Source organism: Aspergillus sydowii (assembly GCF_001890705.1).
Source record: "Aspergillus sydowii CBS 593.65 unplaced genomic scaffold ASPSYscaffold_1, whole genome shotgun sequence".
Taxonomy (NCBI): domain Eukaryota; kingdom Fungi; phylum Ascomycota; class Eurotiomycetes; order Eurotiales; family Aspergillaceae; genus Aspergillus; species Aspergillus sydowii.
Window position 1 is genome coordinate 3,315,129 of NW_024467859.1, and position 21,917 is coordinate 3,337,045.

The following is a 21,917-nucleotide window of genomic DNA, read 5'->3' on the forward strand; positions in this document are numbered from 1 at the left end:
CGTCCCTATTTCCGTGCCATTCCCTTTCCTAAAGGGAGTAGGTCAAGGTTTCTAGTTTTGCGCAACTCTTCAACCGGAGTCCCAAGCAACTCCAGCGTCGCTCTTTTCCATCACCGCCACCGAGCTCCCCTTCTCCTCATGCTCCAAAGTCCAAGCTACACTTAGGCGACAGTCCTCACAGTCCTCGATCTATATCGGCCGATCTCGGTAAGCTCAGGATGGCGTTCAACATGGGCGCGAACTCTGCGGGGAGCACTGTTGCAGAGCTGGGTCCTGAACTTCCAGATGTCTATGCGGAGGTGTGTACAATGCTCACTCTTTGTCATACTCGCCAGTAATATAACTAACGATCTGAATATAGGAGGTTGGTTTCAAGGGCGTTTCTGGCGATAGCAACATCCAATTCCTCCCTACACCCTGGCCCACCGACGCGCTTCCTGCCCCAACCTCCACTTTACTCGCCGTCGCGGCAACAAAAGGCATAGCAGTCGGAGCGGGTCCAAATTCTCTGTCTGTTGCGCCAACCGAAACCGTAAGGGCGGCAATATCTGCCGACGGTGGGAAAGACAAAGTCAAGACAAAGTCGTTTCAACCACAAGCAACCATTGCGCTCCCTGGGAGGCCTACGCACATAGCCTTCGCATCCGGTGACAGTGCGTTAGTACTGGCCACGGAGAACGGATCTCAGCTTTCTGTCTTTGAGACAGGAAGTCTACTTCAACCAAATGCGCAGCCAGCTATATCCATTCCTACCAATGGTGCCACTTTCCGAACTATTTGCCCCAATCCAGCGCAGGCCGACGATTCACATTCATCTCTCGTAGCTCTTGTTACAACTTCAGGTGAGCTATTGGTTGCGGACCTCAAGGCCGGGAACCTCGTTGCAGGACCACAAGGGAACATCTTGAAAACCGATGTCAGCTCTGTTTGTTGGAGTAACAAAGGAAAGCAACTTATAGCTGGTCTGGTGGATGGGTCTGGTTATCAGATGACACCAGAAGGGGTCCAGAAGGATACCATCCCCAAACCACCCGACCTCGCGGAGCCCTGCCACGGTGAGTTCAAACATTAATTGATAGCCATACGTTACATGCTAACTTGTGCAGTGTCATCCATCGCGTGGCTTGAGAATGATGTCTTCCTAATGGTATACACTCCAAATGCCGCCGAAGACGACATGGGAATGACACCCTCATCATCGTATTATATCATCACTAGGAAAAAGCAGGCTCCCTTCGTGGTACAGAAACTACCCGAACTAGCCAGTCCTTTTGGTTATAAACGCGCACCTGCTTATCAGTTCATTGCGCGGCTCCGCTCTTATAAGCCGCACCTATCTGACGCCTTGATTGTGTCGTCAACGGCTTCTGCTGATGTTGGATTAATTACGAGGGCTGATCAACCGCTAGCAAGTGACGATAGTGCCAAGGCTACCGTGGGGCTATTCACGACGACAGAATTAAATGATGATGCGAAGAAGGCTTCTGTTCCTTTGAAAGATTCAATTGATGAGACCTCGGTAATAGGTTTAGCTCTCGATCTCTCGAGCACAGAATCCGTGATATCTCCCATCCCAGGGGAGGATATCAATGAGAGCTCAACTCCCCTGCCCAACCTACTTCTACTGAATCATGAGGGCATCTTATGTTCTTGGTGGTTCATATATTCCGATGCGGTCCGCCAGAATATCCCATACGATGGCTTAACTTCCGTCAAGCCGCAACAGCAACAGCCCACCTTACAGCCGCAGCCAGCGCAACCTCAGTCTACGACGCAACCATCTTTTGGACAGCCAGCCTTCGGTAGCCCAGCTACCCTAGGAACATCCACTTTTGGCTCCTCAGGTTTCGGGAAACCCTCTGCGGGACCTGCTTTTGGGAGTCCGTCAGCCTTGGGAACATCTCAACAACCCAGCTTTGGGAAAACACCTGCGGCACCTGCGTTTGGGAGTCCGTCGGCTCTGGGAACGTCTCAGCAACCCAGTTTTGGGAAACCATCTGCAGCACCCGCATTTGGGAGTCCGTCGGCTCTGGGTGCTTCCCAACCAAAGCCTTCCTTTGGTACGCCTGCGTTTGGTGCCCCCGCTGCATTAGGGTCGGGTGCGCCGCAGTTTGGTAAATCTGGTTTTGGACAGCCATCAACGCCCGGAAAATCGCTGGGCTCACTGCCTTTCGGAACGAGCGGTGCTACCTCTGGGGGCGGCTTTGGCTCATTCGCAAATGCGGGCGCCGGGGGCGGCTTCGCCAGTCTGGCCACCGCAAAACAGTCTGAAAGCTCACCCTTTGGTAAAATATCCGGCGAAAGCCCTTTCGGGAAACCTTCTGGAACGTCAGCATTCGGTGCCCAGTCCGATAGCGGCGCTTTCACGTCTCAGAAGACGGAAGCATCAAAGGGAGCCTTTGGCATGGGGTCTAGCGGCTTTGTCTTGGGATCGACCTTCAAGGGAGATGGCACTGCCATTAATGATGCGCCCAAACCGGATAAGCCTTCTGGAATGTTTTCAGCGCTTGGATCGTCGATTGACGATATGGTGTCGACGCCTAACAAGACTAGCCCGCCCACAGAAGCTATGGATGACACAGAAGACTCGAATTCTCCTGGCCAGGAGCTCCCTGAGGCCAAAGAACCCGCACCATCCTTGTTCGGTGCCCCATCGAAGCCCGCTCTTGGGTCTTCGGTCTTTGGCTCTCTAGGGTCTCAAACCCAAACCCAGCAACCGTTTGGCTCGACTCAAACAAACAAGTCACCGTTTTCACTATTGAGCAATACCGCCACCGAAAATCAAGCACCAAGCCCTCCATCACCCCCATCGGAGAAGACCGCAATCGCTAGCCCGCCTTTAACGCAAGCCAAGTCACCAGAGCCAGAGCCACCCCTTCCTCCTGACTCCACAAGTAGGGCGGTTTACGGACCTGGTGATACGTCGGCATCATCAAATGTTTCGAAGAGTTCTGTTGACGATGCCCCCTTACCACCTGATTTCACCTCGCAGCCGAAATCGCCTGAACCCGAAAGCGAACCTCCTTTACCACCGGACTTTACCACTCTGAAAGCAAAAAAGGAGGAGTCCCAAGCTGCAGAGGAAGCACCACTGCCTCCCGATTTTTCAAAACCCAATGCACCCTCCGTGAAGGAGTCACCCCCAATTCCCGATGGCTCGGATGCAGATGAATCAGAGAAAGGGCCCCAGGATGATGAGTCTGAATTTGAGGACAGTGGGGAAGATATCACGCATGAAATCAGCCAGCCTGAAACCGATGAGCCAAGCGTGAAGTCGTCACAGGAGAGCTCATTCGACGCTAAACAAGATGAGGGAAGTGCAGTTCAAGGTTTGTTTGGCAACCAGCTTTCACGGCAACAGCCGCGACAGTTGTTTGGCGAAATAAGCAAGCCCCTATTTCCACCAGCGCAGAGCCGTGAACCTCCCAGATCGCCGAGCCCTGTACGACCTGCTCGCACTCAACAAGGTCTTCCGAAACTTGAGAATCTCAGGTCAGTCAGTGCTCCTCACAAACCGGGAAGCGCTCTTGCAGCTCGGAAGGCCTCTCTCTCTGAACTAGCCAAGCGCGAGACTCAGCTACAACCGGAGCCCAACCATGCCCGGGAGCCGCGTCCTCAGCTGGCCATTCAAGCACAGGAAGAAGCCCTGTCAGATGACGAAGACGAAAGACTTCGCGCGGATCTCAGTCGACCTCTGGAACCCGTCCCTACACTTGATCCCTTCCTACCCCACCAAGATTATACGGGTCAAACCACGAAACCCGGCATCCCTGGTCAGATCGAAAGGCTGTACCGGGACATCAACTCTATGGTTGACACCCTTGGCATTAACGCGCGATCATTGTCGTCTTTCCTCTTATATCAACAAGAATCGACGAACTCCGATTGGGTTAGCACTCTAAAGGGCGACAGTCCCGCCGATATTCTAGATGAGAAACATCGCCTTCGGCAGATTGAGGATTTGGATGATACTGTTGCTATTCTCAGGGCTTCGTTAGAAGAACAACGGGTCCAAGGAGTTAAGGAGAAACTGGAAAGTTGCAGAGAAATGCTAAGCAAAGAAATTCTCACCCTTCGCACTCAGTGTGCAAGTATCAGAAAGACACTCGATGCACACACTGATGCTGCTGCAATTGTTTCTGCGCCTCTTTCTGCCGAGCAGGCAAACCTCCAGCAAGATCTTCGCACCTCGTCAGCTGAAATCCAAACCAAATTGGTAGACCTAGAGTCTGCGGTGTCTCTTCTACGAGCGAAGATTGCCGATGCCCCGCGCCCCGATGGGTCGCGGCCGACAACAAGGCGACCAACAGTTGAGGCTGTCACATCGACCATCACTACGATGATGAACATGGTCGAAAACAAAAGCGGCGATATCGACGTCTTAGAAGTCCAAATGAAAAAGCTCGGCTTTGATACATCGGCAACACCCACGAGTCGAGAGGGGTCTCCTTTCACGACGCCTAGAAAAGGACTTGGAAAACTCCCCGCTACTCCTGGATCTCGTGGGACTATGGACGACCCGAGCAGTTCATATCACACGCCAGATTCTGCTGCTCGCGGAAACTTCCGGTCGAGCGTCAATGGGTCTGCAAAAGCGAGCAGGCTTCGAGTCATGGAAGCCGTTGGCGATGTTGGTAGCAAAAGGGAGGTCGCGCAATGGAAGGCCAAAATGCAGCGAAAACAACATATGATGGGGAGCCTCAAAAAGGCCATTGGGGAAAAGGAAACGAAGGTTCGGAGCGTGGATGGTCTATAGAGCCGTGAAGGTCCTTTCTTGCATATTTACTGGGATATTTGTTGTTGCGCTACGAATGATTTGAAACCGATGAATCACGGCATGGAGCAATCACGGATGGCAGTGCGTTACTTGTACATAGATCTTGCTCTCTTTTGCTTTGACATTGGCGTGAGTTGGATCATTATTTAATCGGCTAATAAAAGGACCAAATATCTTGTCTTCATTCCGGATTTTTATGTATGCGTATATGTATATCAATCTGCTGGAAGCCGCAGCTCGCTCGTTTAAACCTTCTGGAATTTGACATGCTTCATCCCCAGTCTGTTCAGTGGTGAAATCATCTTCTCTCGAATTGGTGTTATCCTCTGCTTAAAACCATCGGTTCCTCTCGCCTCCTGATGCTGGTCATAACTCTCCCATCCAACAACTAAAAATTGCACGAACACCTGTCCAGAATCGCTCTTATCATGCTCAAACTCTCCGGGTCTCTCCACCTGCCCCAGTAAGAAGGTCTTACTCCGCACGTTCTCCTCGACTTCCTGAAGGAGTGTGGTGCGGAAATTTACGAGGTCAGCGCTGAGAGCTGAGCGGTCTGATTTTGAGAGCGACGTCGGGAACGCGAGCGGTGTGAGCTCAGTTATCGGATTCGAGAGGATGGCTTGCGTTGCAGGAGCTTCCAAATCGGATGGCTGAAGAGTGGTGTATAAGGTGGTGAGCTGGGTGTCCTGCTCGAGGAAAGGGTCGAGAGGAGAGTTTGTTTGTTGGATCCCACTGTGAGAGTCGGACCAGTCTGTTTGATAGTATATTAGCTTTACTTGACTTCATTATCTTTATCTTTGTAGCGAGATTGGAGTATGTTGATTGGCGGGGAGAAAAGACGTATGTGGGCCATGCAAGACAGATGAGAGGTCGGGAGACTAACCAATCGCCCAAACAATAATGTTTTCGTCCTCCGTCGTACGGCCCCATGCTGAGCTGAGGTGTCCACTTTGTGATTTCGTTGCTTTGAAGAGTTGGAGGAGAGCAGCGCCTTCGTCGTTTGACGGATCCTCGGGCTTCACGGAGCTCTTGGTTTGGAAGTATATGAATTCGGTGACGGCTGGCATCTTAAGTTTGAGGGAGCTGGACCACCTCTTTCCAGTCAAATTAATTTCGCAACAGATTATCCAATTTTTGTTTCTCTTGTCCAAGTTGCGATGGAGGTTGGAATAGCTGCTGTCCTTTTAAGCGTGGGGTTGTGGCTGATGTCATCGATAAAATAGTGGTGGTGATGATGTCAAGTTGTCATATTAGTGGGCCGCTAATCAAGCTGGGAATATGTAGAGAATATGTAAGGAATATGTGAAAAACTTAAGGAAAAGGGGACAAAACAGAAATATTCATTATAGTCGAAAGTGTACGGATAAGATAGTCGAGTGGGATACAGCCACAACATAGTCGAAGCCTCGGAAGGGCGCTTTTCAAATAGTACAGCAAAAAGACAGCATGCTGAAACGAAACCACCAAGATCACCATAATAAACGACTTTTATGTCGATAACACAGATAGCCCAAGCTGCTCCTGCAAGGCAAAACAAATACGGAAACACATACGCTCCCCAGTTAAATGCGGTGCTTCTCGCTTTCTGCAGTAGGCGTGGTTAGATTACAGTGTGGGGACATGGCGCGGGTTGAAAACTAACCTAGTCTTGAATAGAGCATGTAAAGCGCCATTTGGTTGCATTCCTGGGTGCCGGTGATAGTCACCAGACGCTCGTTGCTGTTCTCCTGTGGCTCGTTGATTTTAATAACACTTCCACTGAGGTGTCGGATCTCATTGATCTTAGCACCTCCCTTTCCGATAATAGCCCCGACCATATCGTTAGGGATGTAAATCTGCTGAGTGAGTGGCTGGCCAGGCATAGCGCCGCCAACAGGAGCTGCCGGGGTCGGACCACCTCGTGGCTGCGCTGGTTGCGGTGCGCCGTAAGGAGCCGGCTGGTGTGGACCAGCACCAGCATATGGAGTCTGGGGGGCGCCATAGGGCATTGGCTGCTGGGCCACCGGAGCAGGAGCGTGCTGTCCATGAAGGTAAGGAACACCATAGGCTCCAGCACCTGCTCTGTTTTGGTTGGGATGGTGACGCTTAAATGTATCCGGATGGCCGTATTGGCCACCAGCCGGCTGGGGCACGTAAGGAACAACTTGCATCCCACCTGGAACAGCTCCGGCAGGACCGCCGCTCCGAGTCGCATATGCGGAGGCCGCTGGTCCGCCAAATCGTTCTGTAAGCTGCTCAACGAGGGTCACAGCAACATAGTAAGTAGCAATGTGGACAGCATCGGCAACACCGAGAATAACAAGCGAACGCTCAGTGGAAAGGGGAAGGCAGGCGTCCGAGGCGTTGAGACGGGCTCCAGAAGCCTCCTGAATTTCCCGGATACGACCACCACCTTTACCAATGATTGAACCGATAAGAATGTGGGGAATTAGCAATCGCAGGGGGTAGGTCTTGGATTGAGCAGTAGAGGCAGCATCAAGGGGCTCGTTATTCAAAGTACGAATGATGAGACCAAAGGCCTAACATCAAGTCAGTGATACGGTTCAAGGAAAGAAAGGCAAGAAGCGGAACAAACCTTTGCAACAGCATCCTGAGGTCCGCTAACAGTCAAGATACGTTCGACCGCACCGCGGGAGTAGTCGCTGACGGTGCATTTGGCACCTGATAGGCGACGAATTTGGGATACGTTTTCTCCGCCCTTACCAATGACGGTGGCAGCCTCTTGGCTGGAAATTACAGCACGGATATGAATCCAGTTAGACTCGTCTTGGGGCCGCTGTTGTTCGCCCTGGCTCCCGGCGGCTTCGCCATGAGAAGCAGTCGACTGAATCGGCTGTGTATCATTGAGCGGCCCCTTGGAGTTAGGTGCATCAGGGACAACAGTATCACCCTGACCATCAGCATCATTCGCGGCACCGGAGTCAGACTTCACTTCCGCATGCTCCTCAGAGTCATCCCCTTTAACTACTTTATCCAGAGCGGGACGCTTGGCCTCTGGCTGATCATTTGGACCGGATGGTGAAGAAGGGTCCTCAAGGGGACGCTTGGTCGATTGCAAGGCGGACGGAGAGGCGGACATTATGTCAAGTGTGCGGCCTGATCTCGTTTACTCAAAGAGGCGGAAGTAGAATAATATCTGTCTTTTTGCTTTATTTTGATCGGCTATGTACACCAGGATTTCCCAGAAAAGCGTGCTGGTGCGGCGATCGATTGGGTAGGGAATCTGGTGCTTGGAAAGACAGGGAGAGTTGGTGTAATCGTGGACAGTGAAGGAAGTGAGGCGGGAGAAATGAGAATCGACGTAGGTAGAAGTGCTGTGAAATGACAGGCGTTGAGGATTTGGAAAGTAGGAAGCCCCGCGAGTTCAATGCAGTGCTGGGATAGGAAGAAACAAGAGGAAACGGCTTGAATCTGATCGGGTACGATGAAGCGGAGCAAGGGTGCTTGTGTTGGGCGATGACAAGGTAGTAGTAGGTAGTTTGCAAAGGGTCGGGCGTGCTGGGAGCTGACGAGTGCAAGGCGTGGGGAAGATGAAGGATGAATAGGAACAAAAGAGATTGAAGAATCGGAACGACAGCCAAGGTTCGCTCTATCCCTTTCCCTTCAAAATTTACGCAACACTTCGTAGGTGCAGGCGTGCAATGCAGCAACAAGACCCTACAGAGTCGGAGTACTGAAATAAAGATTCCGATTGACACAAAAGAGTAAACCACAAATTGAACTCGGCCTCAGGGGCAAGGGAGATGGAAAACGGGGAGGGAAAGAGTTAAAAGGATGGAAAAGGTCTCAGGAGTAAGTGTCGGGTGAGGTGAGGGAAGGTGAAGAGAAGTGAGGCGATCTTGCTGTCACACAACACTAGTCTACTCTGGGCAAACTGGTCACGTGTCGAGCGTTTATAGCACATCCCGAGGCAGCGCGTGGAAGCACAACACGCGCGCCCAATCGAGTTTCGGCAGAATAAACCCTATCACCGAGATGGAGGTGCCTCAGGAGCGTGTGGAGAAAATCAAGGGCTTTGTTGAAGACCGCCGGAAGGCAGAGAAATTCTATGATGAACAACGAATAAGTTCATCTGATATTCAGGCTTACGAGAAGAAGTTGGATGATACGCTGAGGGAGCTTCAAAACAGAGTTAGGATCCAGGAGGAAGATCTGCGCAAGGTTCGTGGACACTACTTGAGCCTTATATGGCAAAATTGTCAGCATAAGAACAGCAGCAGCTAATGCGATACAGCTTCGCGCCGCCAATGCCGATGATATCTCAGAAATAGGAATTAATCCATCCTCTCGCGTCGCGCAGGTACGACGAGCCAAGAAGGCATATGACTCGCTTCTAAAATCGGATACGGCTCTGCCAAAACCCGAATCGCCGCTGCCGTCCATAATTGCGCTCGACGAGACAACGCGCATTGTCAACGAGAGTAAGAGTTCTATCTCAGCAACAGCAGAGAAACTTGCGAATACCCGCCAGCGTCTCAGAGCCGAAGAGACGAATTTGCGCGATGCACAGTTAATAAGGGATGGGCTACAGAAACGAATAGCCGACATCCGAAAAGACAAGTCAAATAGCTCTGAAAAACCACCTTCAGAAGTCGCACGCGAATTGCTGGAAGAGCAACGGCGGAAGAGAAAGGATATTGAAAGAGACACTGATGGTATAAGAGCTGCACTACATAAGTTTTGTGATGAAGTCCTCGCATCACTGATAGCAGCTGAAGACTTGGGAGGTCCGGCAGTGGGAGACGTTGCTGAAGTTTCCGACGCTACCTTGGCAAATGGTTACACCCGTCATGGCAAACCAAAAAAACCCAAGGCCGTGGTCGAGGATGATCAGGGCAATACCCAACATCGAATTGACGACATGCTTCGTCGACAAACCGGACAGCAGCAGAATCAACCGTCAAATAAGCGAGAGGCGGCGGCGACTGAGATACATGAACTTCTGGACACCCTACTAAATGCGGGTTCTTCTTATTCAGAACTGCCACACGAATCAGCAGCATCTAGGTTTCTGGTAAGAGCCAAAGTTGCTCAATTCCACCCACGCGATGCAAGGCGGTTAAGGTTGATCGATTTCGGACGTTCCTTAAATTAAATGATTGAATAACAAATAAGTTTACAATTAACTTTCAGAAACGCCACCGGCAAGATCTAAACCTAGTATATATATGCCTTCAAACAAATAGCCCGCAACGCCCCTATAGGATATCATGTGTATGAACGAGGATGAAGTGAAAGAAAAACTCCTAGCAACAAATGCAACACATAATCAATAGTTGTATTCATCCAGCAAGGTGTCATCAAACGCGTGATTAATCAAAGTATTTGGCGGTAAAAGCAATCAGGTCTCAAATCGGCATCATCGCTATTTGGCTTGTAGGTTGTTTTGGTTTGGCCTTCGATTCCTTTCGCGCAAGGGAGCGACCTTCTGAGCGGTTATGAGTTTTCGTATTGCGCGGACCTTTGGTCCTTGGCTTCTGATCGGTACTCTTTCGTCGCGTTCGTTTGGTAGTCTTCCGCTTCTGAGGTTTAGAGCTGCCAGCTTTCGGTGAGGGATGATAGTCATCACCCGAGTCATCCTCGAAAGGTTGCTGCGACCTCGAAAAATATTGGCTGGTCACGACAGAGTTATCCCCATGCAGTGTACTCGCTTGATCCATAAAATCGTCATCGAAATCACTAAACTCGTCGTCGCTACTGATATTGACGACGTTGTGATGGTTCGGGTCAGGGATTACGCCATCAACATCATCACGTTCTTTCTTAAGTTCGTTGTAACGGCGTTGAGTGTCCCGTACCAACTTGAGTATCTTGTCGCCGTATCGATGAACCTTGTCGGGGTCAATGTCAGGGATTCGGAGCATTGCCGATTTGTCTGCTTGTGCGTCAGCATTTATTGCAAATCAACTCTACTCCAGCCCCCATTCACTCTTACCTTGAGGGAATATCATGACCATTTCACGAAGAATTGTATCAGTAAATGGCTGGTTTCTAAGCCCTTTTTGCATGACCACCTGACACAGAGTTAGCGATGACTCCGGTAAAGGATTAGTGCATGAGGTTGGCGCTCACGTCCTGGCAGTAGTTCTTGGCATAAACCATGAAATCTTCGGCGACAGTTTTGTGAAGAGGATCCAGTTGGTCGTATCGGTGGTCCTGAGTAATTGGCGGCCCCGGGAGGTTTTTACCCTTTTGCTCATTTTTACCAGCGACGCGGATCCTCTCAAATCCGTCGCTATCCCTATCGCTATCACAATCGCCTTCCACAGTGTTTGTATGTCGGTATCGAGCCAACCGGCGCCGATTCGCTGACTGAACTGGGGACGAAACATTTGTGGATTGTGGTAGATCATCCCTACCTGCGGTGCCGCGCTGCCGCGAATTTCCATTGGGGGAAAGCCGGACGTCAAGTCTCAGACGCCGCGTGCCGCTCTCAAAATCAGCTGCACGAAAACCCAACTTGATATACTGGATTGGGAAATTTCTCTGGTTCATGATATTCTCCTCTGCCAATGCCTTTTCCCCAAGTAGCTTGCGAAAGAGCCGCTCTGCGTCCCCAAGTTCGATGTCCGCACCATCACCAAAGTAGGGTGCGTGTCTATGCTCGGGAGACCTGAATGACTTCGTGGTTCCGCGAAGAATGTTCACGCAATAGGATAATGTAACTTTTTCATCCCTATCCTGGAAATACCGAACAATTCTGATCGCTGCTGTCGCATGCTCGGAAAAGTCACGTACCTCGAAGGTGCCGCCTGACTTGCAGTTGTCACAGGAAGCGTTGCAGTCTTGCCGCTGGAAGGACTCGCTGAAATATGCAAGAATCTGAACTCGCCTGCAATCACTTTGATTTTCACAATATTGCACAACATTACGTAGCATCTTGCGTTGACGAGTTTTCTGCGCATCACTAGCATCACTGTTGTTATTGATCATTCTCTCCACGGATTTCACGTCGTTGTAAGCGAAATAAAGGTAACAGCCAGAACGTCTGCCATCACGTCCAGCGCGTCCAGTTTCTTGGTAATAGCCTTCCAAGCTTTTGGGAATGCTGTGATGTATAACAAACCTCACGTCCGGTTTATCAATCCCCATTCCAAACGCAATAGTTGCGACTATAACGTGTATCTCTCCAGCCTGCCACTTTTGTTGAGTCTGTGCACGCTCTTCTGCGTCTAGACCCGCATGATAATGCGCGGCTTTGATGCGATAATTCTTGCGAAGAGTTTCCGCGACTTTTTCACAGTTCTTCCGTGCAAGGCAATAAACGATACCAGATTTATTCCGATATGAGCCGGTAATGGTTTCTGCTATGCTTTCAAGAAGATCCGCGCTTTTACCTTTGGGGCGCACCTCATATGTGAGGTTCGGCCTGTTAAAACTCTGGGTGAAGACATCGCAACCCTCCATTTTCAAATTGTGGATGACATCGACTTTGACATTTTCGGTTGCAGTAGCAGTCAACGCCATCATCGGCACTCCAGGTATCCGAGCTCGAAACCTACCCAGTTCTTTGTAGTCAGGACGAAAATCGTGGCCCCATTGACTCACGCAGTGAGCTTCATCAATAACAATGCGTGCCAGCCTCTGCTTCCGATTGAGATCTTCAAGGCGGTCCATAATAGCATGGCTTTTGCTGACCATTTCTGGGGTGATATAAAGGAGCTCAATTTGTTTTTCGGGGGCTGAGCTTGATAGAATGCCCATTATCCACTGACGTTCCTCTCTTGGAGTTTCACCATTAACCAGGTACGCTTTGATTTTATTACGGCGAAGATGAGAGACCTGGTCGTGCATCAAGCTGAGGAGCGGCGAAATCACAATGGTGACTCCCTTCGTTGAGCCAGTCGAAACAACAGACGGAAGTTGATAGCATAGAGATTTCCCTCCTCCTGTTGGCATCAACACAAAGGTGTCTTTCCCACGCAATGTTGAGTCAATTGCTTCAAGCTGATTGAGCCGGAAACCTCGAAGATGAAATCTTTCCTTCAACACATTCTTCACATCTTTTGTCCACGGGTGCTGGCCCCATATAGTGCCATGCGTCTGCGATTTCTGCGTAGCTGGGGTCCTGATAGAATTTCCGGTTGTTTCAGCAAAAACTGGACGACTGTGGGATTCAGATCGCTTTGTTGATGAGGGTCGATCGTCCTGGAGGTAGTCCGCCATCTCCAGCATGTCCTCATCAAAAACATCCACATCGAAATCGTCCGTATCATTGATGGGTGGCAGCGGAGCGCCCATGGTTCTAGTAAAAGTCGTTTCCTCGTCGCTTGCCATTGGCTCGTCGTACTCAAATTGTGCAGACCTCGGGCCGTCTTTAAAGCTGGTACTGACTGAATTTGTTCCAGGCTTCGATGCTGTCAAGTGTGAGGCCTTCGCGTCGCAAGCTGGCGGCGCAAGGGAATGCTTCGCGAGACTGCCACTTGCCACGGGGCTTTTGGTGAAGTGTCTGTCACCATAATCGCGAATGCTAGGAACCGATATTGTGCAAGACAAAGATTCCATTCCCGCCGGATCAGGTGCTGAGGTTTCCAATGCATATTTGTCGAGACTCGCGAATAAATTAGTCTCCTGAAGCAAACGGCACAAATCGCTTTGAATCTCTTTCATCTGTGAGGTGATTTTTATCTGTTGCTCAAACTCGGGCAGCGTTGCTGGATCAACTCCTTGGCCTATAGCTTGCATGATGGCACATTTTAGAGACTTTGATTCAGCTTCACGCGACAAGTATATGGATTTTTGCGTATTCAAGTTCTCGATCGCGCGGATTTGAGTTTGAATATTTCCGTTCTCTGAGACTAGTTCAGGGGCGTATTCACCGTTCATTGATTTGTCGTAAACAATAGCGGAGTTCCTTTGGATGATGTTTCGCATATGTGCAGTCAGGCGACTGACGGAGTCTGAGGGAATCTGCAAAAACCTTTCAACATCCTTATCCATTGGTTGGGTGCTGCGCTTCGGAGCACTACACGATGGCGGTGGAAGGGCCCGAGAGCTACTAGACGTCGCATTACTCTCGCTTATGGATGTGGAACGAGTGGTCTTCGGCATGTCTATTGAATCAGGGGAGATGGGCTCTCTTTGCTTCAATCCAGGACTCAACCCAGGGGTGTTCGAGTGCTTTTCCACAGGCAAAACGGTGTACAATGATCTATGGCTGATTCGTGGAGAAGAGTGCTTCGTCTCAGTCAGGCCTTCAAACAAACCGTCAACACTTTCATCGTCGGAATCAGGGATAGCTATAGCTTTCACGGCACGTTTAGTGGATGGGAGCGTTTGTTTCTTCTTTCTGGACGGCGGAATTTCATTTTTCGATGCGCTTCGGGGAGGACTTGTCGAAATATTTTGGTCAGATAGTAATGACCTATCGGGAACAAAAGGCGAACGCGCTCTGCGGCCATGGTCTCCAGTGGAGAGCAGATCAGACGTGTATTCATCACTTTTTCTTTTCTTCCCTCGTTTGTCCGCAGGCTCCCCTCTAGACGCAGCATCTTCAGTCCATAATCGGCGTGGCTCATCAAATTCCTCCCCAGTCTCAGATGATGGCTTGATGCGGTCAAAGTCATCTGTCAAATCAATTGTATCGATGTCTGTTGTTGAAGATGGTATATCCAGTTTCCGTTTCGGCCGGATGGGGGTTGTTATTCGTTCCTTTGGGTCTCGAAAGGAGGAAGGTACACTGGGGGATTCTTTGTAGTTTCAGTGGTCAGTGTAGCTCGGAATATTTGAACATGTCAGTGGGAAACAACTGTACCTTTCACTTTTTTACTGCGGGGTGTTTGAGTTGCCTCCCGTTTCGGAGATGTCTGCGGCAAGGTTGCAATCCTTGAGGTATTCCAAACAGAGCCAGGGGACTCTTGGGTGCAACTGAGCATTCGAGGCTTGCTCGCCGAAGGAGGGGCTAGCATCAGGCGTGCCATATCTGTGTCAGAATCTGCCTCAAACACATCGTCCCCCTGGTCGACGGTCGCTGGAAAAGCCGGTTGCGAATCTTTAATGTTGAGGTCTTCGGTATGGCTGGCAATCAAATTCAATTTTGGGGCGGGATTGCTCTGAGAGTTGTTTGGCTTGACATGGGACTCCCACGCGAGCGGCGTCAGAGCTGGGTATAGCGATGGGCCTTGATCCAACAGCCATTTGAGATGGGTCTCCAAGTTGCTTTTAGTCATATGGGCGTGTGTTTCTTGTACATCATTCTTTCGATAATCTCAGCCAGAGCACTCGTACAGGCGGTCGCTGGGCAAGTCGATCGTTCTTCAACAGCAATCAATAATAATTGCGGGCACGCGTCTCGAGAGCGAAACGCGACATCACGTGGTCTAGTGGGGCTGCGGAGGGTAGGGATATTTCTGCCTCAGGCTGCTTTTTCTTTCGACCTCGCTCTTGCAAACCATTACCCTCGTTGTGCCATTGATCCTCTCATGGTGTCTAGTATACACTGCGTATAAAATCATTCTAGAACCAGAGACTTATTAACAATTGCTATATACGTATAAATAAAGGCCGGAAGTTAACACTAGGGTATCATAACACAATAGGTACTAAGTAGAACGGAAAGTATATAATTGCACCCAGGAGAATTAACAACTGAACTGCGAGCATCTAAGTACCATCGAAATCGGTATGAGCTCCAAAATATCAGGCGCATCTAACCATAATAAATGCCCAATTTCTTGAAGTGGTACAATATTATAGTAGTATGGTGAAGCTGTTTCCTCGCAAACCGACATTGTAACTGTGATACACAATAATACCATGTATGGAAAAAAAATGCGGGGGTTTAACAATTTTTCTTCGCCCCGCGTTGATAATTTCTGTACAAATCTAGGTCTTCATTGTACCTGATTTATGCTACTTTTTTCGACGAGAAGGTGCTGCCTGAATCAGCCGCGGGTTTTATTTGGCTAAGCTGGTCTCCAAGGGTCTAAGGTTTCTCAGAGAAGACCAATAATTAAATTCCCTGGCCTGTATATTCCAGTTAAAAGCATGGGCAAGAACAAGAAGAAGTCCGCAGAGCACAAGGAGCGTGTGGCAGCAAAGCAATCCAAGAAGGCAGACAAAAAGGATAAAAGACAAAAAACCAAGGGGCGAGATGCAGACAGTGATATCGAAGACGCAGATTTAGATGCCATTCTGGCACAATACGCAGAGGAACAAGCCCGATTTCTCAAGGTCACTGAGGTCGTTTCGGAGCCTCCGTCCCCTCGATCCTCTGCCACTGTGCTCGCATCTCCTTCAAATAGAAATGAGCTGCTGATATACGGTGGAGAATACTTTGATGGAACGCTGGCCACTTTCTTCAACAACCTGTTTGTCTACCTCATCGATAGAGGGGAATGGCGAGAGGTTACTAGCCCGAACAGCCCGCTACCTCGAAGTGGTCATGCTTGGTGTCGTGGAGGGAATACTGGGGGTGTATATCTATTTGGAGGTGAGTGACCCACGTTAAGATTAGTAGTAGCGCTTGTCTAACTACAGTAGGTGAATTTTCGTCCCCAAAGCAGGGCACATTCTACCACTACAACGACTTTTGGCATCTTGACCCTTCAACTCGAGAGTGGACACGGATTGAAACGAAGGGGAAAGGCCCCCCCGCTAGGAGTGGCCATCGGATGACATATTTCAAGGTATTCCTTTTACTTTTCGCCGCTTTATCCTTCCTCTATGATTTCTGATAGTTGGCTAGAACTACATTATTCTATTCGGTGGATTCCAAGACACGTCACAGCAAACAAAATATCTTCAAGACCTATGGATATACGACTGCTCCAAGTACACATGGTACAATCCTGTTCTATCGACAGCATCCCAGAAGCCAGATCCGCGGTCTTCTTTCTCTTTCCTCCCCCATGAAACTGGAGCAGTCCTTTATGGTGGGTACTCTCGTGTTAAAGTTAGCACAGCCGTGGGGAACAGGCCAACAAAAGGCGGACCTCAGCGTATGACAATGAAGCCCATGGTTCACCAGGATACTTGGTTCCTTCGAATTACACCTCCTGCCCCAGATGCTCCTTCATCAACACCGCCGACAATACGCTGGGAACGCCGCAAGAAACCTGCAAACTCGCCCAACCCACCAAGGGCTGGTGCAACCATGGCATACCATAAAGGACGAGGTATCTTGTTTGGTGGTGTCCATGATGTCGAACTGAGCGAAGAAGGCATCGACAGTGAATTCTTCAACACGCTCTTTGCATGGAACACCGACAGAAACCGCTTTTTCCCGCTGACCCTTCGGCGCCCTAAAACGACGGGTAAAAGCCAGCAAGGAAACCAGGCTAAGTCGCGGAATCGGGCCAAAGCAGATGAGGAGGAGCTTTTGCAGAACCTCAAAGCCCTAGAGGCTAAAGGAGGGGTGCGTGATGGTGATGATGATGACGATGAAATTCTGCAGGATAGTCCTAAAGTGAATGAAGAACCCGCAGAGCCAGAAAAGCCCGCGGTGGTTCGATTTGAAATGCCTCATATGCGGTTTAACGCTCAGCTGGCTGTTCAAGATGATACGCTTTTCATATTCAGTGGTACATTTGAGAAGGGAGACCGCGAGTTCACATTCAACGATATGTATTCCATCGACCTGGTGAAAATGGATGGTGTTAAGGAGATTTTCTACAACGAACCCAGCAACTGGCATCTTCTTAACGAGGAAGAAAGCGATGATGAAATGGACGAGGATGATGAAGAAGAAGGAGAAGAAGACGAAGGTGAAGATGAGGAGGATGCGATGTCCCTTGACACTGGTTCAGCCGCACCAACTGAAGCAACCGAGATGACGGTGCCTTCGGTGACCCGCGAAATGGAACAGCTTGAAGTCGAAGAACAAGGAGCAGAACCATCTGTTCAAGACAGCAGACCGCTGCCGCGTCCATTTGAGAGTCTGCGAGAGTTCTTCAGCCGTACGTCTGAAGAATGGCAGGGGATATTGCTTGACACACTGAAAGAGAAAGGGAAAGCGATTGAAAAGAGCATCAAGGAACTCCGTAAAGATGCCTTCAACATCGCGGAAGAGAAATGGTGGGATAGCAGAGAAGAGGTTATGGCCCTAGAAGATGAGCAGGAAGCAGCAGGTATTGGTGAGGTTGTTAGCATTGCTGATCGAGGCGAAAACGCTGGCGGTGCTGGGCGGCGGAGGTGATTCTTTGGTTGCTTTTCCATAGGGTCATCAAGAAACTCTCGGCATATATTAAGTACTATATATAAAATTTACCCTGAACTGAAACTTTTAGTGATTCTATTTCCATTGTGGCAGCAAGCATTCAGTTCATTCCGTTCCAGCCACATTGTCCAAGACTTCCCTTACGATAGGAAAATCTCTTTCTGCCTGGACTCTCCAATTTGAAATGGCAATTCGACAAGCTGGCCTTCCTTGCCAAGAGGTGCCCGAGACAAATATCTTGCGGGTCTCGTCAATCCTGGCCGCAAGCTGGCGATTCAGGTTGTCATCTTTGGCGCTGAACAAAACGACCATATACGTTTTGTCAAGAAGATCTTCCTTGCTTTTCACATCCGGTAATGCGTTGTATTTTGGGTGATCAAACAGCCATCCGGCAATTAACCTAGCCAGCCGAATGTGTTCCTGAACCATTTTTTGATAACCCGCGCTTCCATACGCAATGAGGGAAGTATAGACGGGTAGAGCACGGAATCTTCGTGAATTCTCGAGGCCGATGTTCAACGGGGAAGGGATTGACTGGATCTGAGTGCTACCTCCAGTCAAATAGGCCGCGTTAGCGTTTTGAAACACACTCATGGCCTCGTTCTGATGCTGGCAGAAGAAAAATCCGCAGTCGTATGGTACATTAAGCATTTTGTGACCATCTCCAGCGAGTGAGTCCGCAATTTCGACTCCTTCACATCCTTTCCTAACGGTACTATACTCAGAATCTTCTGGAAGAGTACGGGCGAAGATTCCAAAAGCACCGTCCACATGAAGCCAGGCGCCATATTCATCACAAAGTTTGCGCAATTTTTGCATGTCATTCAGGCCACCTGTGGCGAACTGCCCGGTATTGACCTCGCCGCATGATACAGCAACAATGGTAGCCTTATTTGAATTGCGTAGCTCCGATTCGACTAAGTCCAGATTGAAACGGAGAGGGTCGTTCTTCAAAGAGACATCTTTAACGCTGGTCCGACCAAATCCCAATATCCCGGCTGCCTTAGCAAGAGATGAGTGTGGCATAGTCGAGAGTATCTGGAGCCCTGAAAGACCTGCGGCTTGTATGGTCTCGAACAGCCCGGATTCTCCGACACTTTGTATAGTTGTTACCCCTTTCCTAGCAAGGGCAGCCCGCAAGACATACTCCCGCCCGCACGCCAGCCCCAATATATTGCTTGCAGTTGCCCCAGTCGTGAAAGTGCCATTGTGCCATTCGGGACCTAGTCGAAGAAGATCTGCGAGCAGGCACAAGGTCGTATACTCAACATCTGTCGCTATAGTATGCTCAGTGAGATGCACTTGGACATTTTGATCATAGGCAGAAACAATTCCATCAGCAAAAAGAGCAGCGGGTGTAATTCCTCCAGTGACGAAGCCGTAGTAAAGCGGGCTTATACTGCTGTTGTTGAAAGCCGGGACGATGTCTTCCAGGATATGACGCCTCGCAGAGTCATACCCCATACCATTATCACCAAGAGAGAGACGGAGAGATTTCCTTGCCCGAGCCAGGCTTGCAGCATCAGGAAGGACCGTCGATTGCTCCGTCTGCGAGATCTCCCATAGCCGTTGCTGGAGCTGGCCATGCTCCTTTGCGGTGGACTCGACGTCCACGTACATAATTGGTAATTCTGTAGCGAAATTAATATCCAGGGATCGGATATCGGATATTGAATAGTGAATACTATTAAATTGGAAGAAAAGAGAAACTTGGGGAAAACGACCCGTTTGGCGGGGACGCAGAGTACAGGCTGAAGTAGAAAGAGACCGGGGACCGAAGAGTCACGCCTGACAGCCCGAAAGCTGGAATGGGCCCCGCTGTCTCGCAAACAACTGCCATCCATTGACTAGACTTTCCTTTTTTGTGCTCCCCAGGGCTTAGGCAGCTCTCATCCACCATGGCCGCGAAACTTATTGACCGACGACTGCATAATATTCCAGGTAAGCTTTTTATTTCGCCAACAGCGTTGTTGTGTGGAGACTGTTAACACTGCCGTAGGGAAGTTCAGGGTCGCAGAGCTGTTCTTTGAGGTTCCCCTTAACTACAGCCGACCAGGAGATGGAACTCTGCGATTGTTTGCCCGCAGTGTACGTCGCCTTGTGAAGCCAGTTGAGGCTGGAAAAGATGAAAAGAGCCCTCCCACTCCCTGGCTTGTCTATTTGCAGGGCGGCCCCGGAATGGGCTGTCGTCCCCCGCAAGAGTATGGTTGGGTTGGAACAGCATTAGACAAAGGATATCAGGTCTGTCAAATGATTGCCTCATTCTTTTTCTTTAAACAAGACCAATGGCCGGTAGACTAACTCCTCTGACTTGAGATATTGAGCAGGTATTATTCCTCGATCAACGTGGAACTGGCCTTAGTTCAACTATCACGGCAGGCACACTGGCCCTGCAAGGTAATGCCATCAAGCAAGCCGAATATCTGAAGCACTTTCGGGCAGACAATATTGTAAGAGATTGCGAAGCTGTGCGTAGGTGTCTCACGACAGATTACCCTGAGGAAAAGCGGAAATGGAGCGTCATTGGTCAGAGCTTCGGCGGTTTCTGTGCCGTAACCTATCTCTCCATGTTGTAAGTGGAATCCCGCTTTTGATATACTGAATTATACACTGATTTTGAAACCAAACTGCCCGAATAGTCCAGAAAGTTTGGCCGAGGCTTTTATCTGTGGTGGACTCCCGCCCCTTGTCAACGGACCAGACCCCGTTTATTCCCGTACATACGGTGCGTTCACTTGAGTATCTCGCGTGACTCGATGCTAAATTATAGTAGAAAAGGTAATAGAGAGGAACAAAGCATACTATGCTAAATTCCCGGAAGACGTGGATCGAGTCAAGAAAATCGTCGAGTACTTGAGGCAAAACAATGTCAGCATCCCATCCGGGACTCTCACCCCTCGACGAATCCAGCAGCTGGGTATCATGTTTGGCATGCACGGTATGGGCGAACTGCCCTTTTATATAGAATTATAACTGCTAATACGATACAGGTGGACTTGATAGCGTTCATGGTAGTATATCCAATTACCACGAATGAGATTGAGAGCGGCATCTTCTCGCTAACTCCAATTAGATCTGATACTGCGCGCCGCCAACGATTTGGAAGTTTTTGGATTCCTCACGCAGCCTACACTAGTGGCCATCGATAGTTTTGGCGGCTTCGACAGCAATGTCATATATGCTATCCTGCACGAGTCCATTTACTGCCAAGGGTGAGTGCTCTCAGCTCAACCTGCGTCTGGCGATACCTGCGTTCAAATCGCTAATAAAAAGCAGAGAAGCTTCGGACTGGTCCGCGGATAGACTAAGGTCCTCGAACCCTGTCTTTTCCACTGACACCAACGCCACGGAAATCTTCTTCACTGGAGAGATGGTATGTAGCCTCCATATCTCAGCGAAAACTTTTCACTCACATAGGGCGAAAACTACAGATCTATAAGGACATGTTCGATTCCTATGCTGAACTTGAGCAAATCAAAAAAGCAGCGGATATCGTCGCCAGCACAACTGACTGGCCACGACTTTACGATGAAGCCCAGCTAGCGAAAAATGAGGTTCCTGTGTATGCGGCCACATACGTAGACGACATGTATGTACACTTCGAGCACGCATCGAATACGGCCGCGAAGATCAAGGGAACTAAGCAGTTCATCACTAATGTGATGTACCATAACGCGATTCGCAGCAAGTCAGATGAGCTGTTCCAACAGCTTTTTGCTCTAAGAGACGATACACTAGATTAGGTAGAAGACTGAGATAGTAGTTCACCTGCACGGTTATTTGTTTGATTGTTTGGTGAATCCTCGTATGGTTGAAACCTGACCTAATGAAATGTACCTACCAGGTGCTACTCAGGGTGCCTTTCTTCCCTTGGAAACAGCGCAACGGTACGTCTATATTATGGTCTAGCCAATATTCGATTGATACACACACACACACACACACACACACACACACACACACACATATATATATATATATATA

General features: G+C 49.5%; 8 protein-coding genes across 8 annotated transcripts; 4 read left to right on the forward strand and 4 right to left on the reverse strand.

The window, feature by feature from the left end:
• Window positions 1–230: 230 nt before the first annotated feature.
• Window positions 231–4,756, forward strand: ASPSYDRAFT_26510 (FG-nucleoporin NUP159; the record flags this gene model as incomplete). Its single annotated transcript, XM_040844289.1, has 3 exons — window positions 231–299; window positions 362–1,055; window positions 1,107–4,756. 3 exons carry the CDS (start codon window positions 231–233, stop codon window positions 4,754–4,756), a joined length of 4,413 nt encoding a protein of 1,470 aa, XP_040708319.1.
• Window positions 4,757–5,022: 266 nt separating this feature from the next.
• ASPSYDRAFT_139709 (uncharacterized protein) lies at window positions 5,023–5,844 on the reverse strand (the record flags this gene model as incomplete). Its single annotated transcript, XM_040840979.1, has 2 exons — window positions 5,023–5,528; window positions 5,661–5,844. The coding sequence occupies 2 exons, from the start codon at window positions 5,842–5,844 to the stop codon at window positions 5,023–5,025; spliced, it is 690 nt and encodes a 229-aa protein (XP_040708320.1).
• A 570-nt stretch (window positions 5,845–6,414) lies between these two features.
• ASPSYDRAFT_26512 (telomere maintenance protein PBP2) lies at window positions 6,415–7,856 on the reverse strand (the record flags this gene model as incomplete). The annotated part of the gene is made up of 2 exons (XM_040844290.1): window positions 6,415–7,296; window positions 7,353–7,856. The coding sequence occupies 2 exons, from the start codon at window positions 7,854–7,856 to the stop codon at window positions 6,415–6,417; spliced, it is 1,386 nt and encodes a 461-aa protein (XP_040708321.1).
• An 896-nt stretch (window positions 7,857–8,752) lies between these two features.
• On the forward strand, window positions 8,753–9,872 carry ASPSYDRAFT_54006 (uncharacterized protein; the record flags this gene model as incomplete). The annotated part of the gene is made up of 3 exons (XM_040848780.1): window positions 8,753–8,938; window positions 9,012–9,741; window positions 9,778–9,872. The coding sequence occupies 3 exons, from the start codon at window positions 8,753–8,755 to the stop codon at window positions 9,870–9,872; spliced, it is 1,011 nt and encodes a 336-aa protein (XP_040708322.1).
• Window positions 9,873–10,125: 253 nt separating this feature from the next.
• On the reverse strand, window positions 10,126–14,946 carry ASPSYDRAFT_139254 (RecQ family helicase MusN; the record flags this gene model as incomplete). Its single annotated transcript, XM_040840929.1, has 4 exons — window positions 10,126–10,655; window positions 10,713–10,791; window positions 10,850–14,466; window positions 14,532–14,946. 4 exons carry the CDS (start codon window positions 14,944–14,946, stop codon window positions 10,126–10,128), a joined length of 4,641 nt encoding a protein of 1,546 aa, XP_040708323.1.
• An 817-nt stretch (window positions 14,947–15,763) lies between these two features.
• On the forward strand, window positions 15,764–17,912 carry ASPSYDRAFT_26515 (putative Kelch repeats protein; the record flags this gene model as incomplete). The annotated part of the gene is made up of 3 exons (XM_040844291.1): window positions 15,764–16,208; window positions 16,259–16,404; window positions 16,464–17,912. 3 exons carry the CDS (start codon window positions 15,764–15,766, stop codon window positions 17,910–17,912), a joined length of 2,040 nt encoding a protein of 679 aa, XP_040708324.1.
• Window positions 17,913–18,038: 126 nt separating this feature from the next.
• ASPSYDRAFT_139299 (pyridoxal phosphate-dependent decarboxylase family protein) lies at window positions 18,039–19,553 on the reverse strand (the record flags this gene model as incomplete). Its single annotated transcript, XM_040840936.1, has 1 exon — window positions 18,039–19,553. One exon carries the CDS (start codon window positions 19,551–19,553, stop codon window positions 18,039–18,041), a length of 1,515 nt encoding a protein of 504 aa, XP_040708325.1.
• Window positions 19,554–19,831: 278 nt separating this feature from the next.
• On the forward strand, window positions 19,832–21,676 carry ASPSYDRAFT_84523 (proline iminopeptidase; the record flags this gene model as incomplete). The annotated part of the gene is made up of 9 exons (XM_040851362.1): window positions 19,832–19,874; window positions 19,933–20,174; window positions 20,261–20,505; window positions 20,573–20,658; window positions 20,707–20,871; window positions 20,924–20,947; window positions 21,007–21,145; window positions 21,210–21,306; window positions 21,365–21,676. 9 exons carry the CDS (start codon window positions 19,832–19,834, stop codon window positions 21,674–21,676), a joined length of 1,353 nt encoding a protein of 450 aa, XP_040708326.1.
• Window positions 21,677–21,917: the final 241 nt, after the last annotated feature.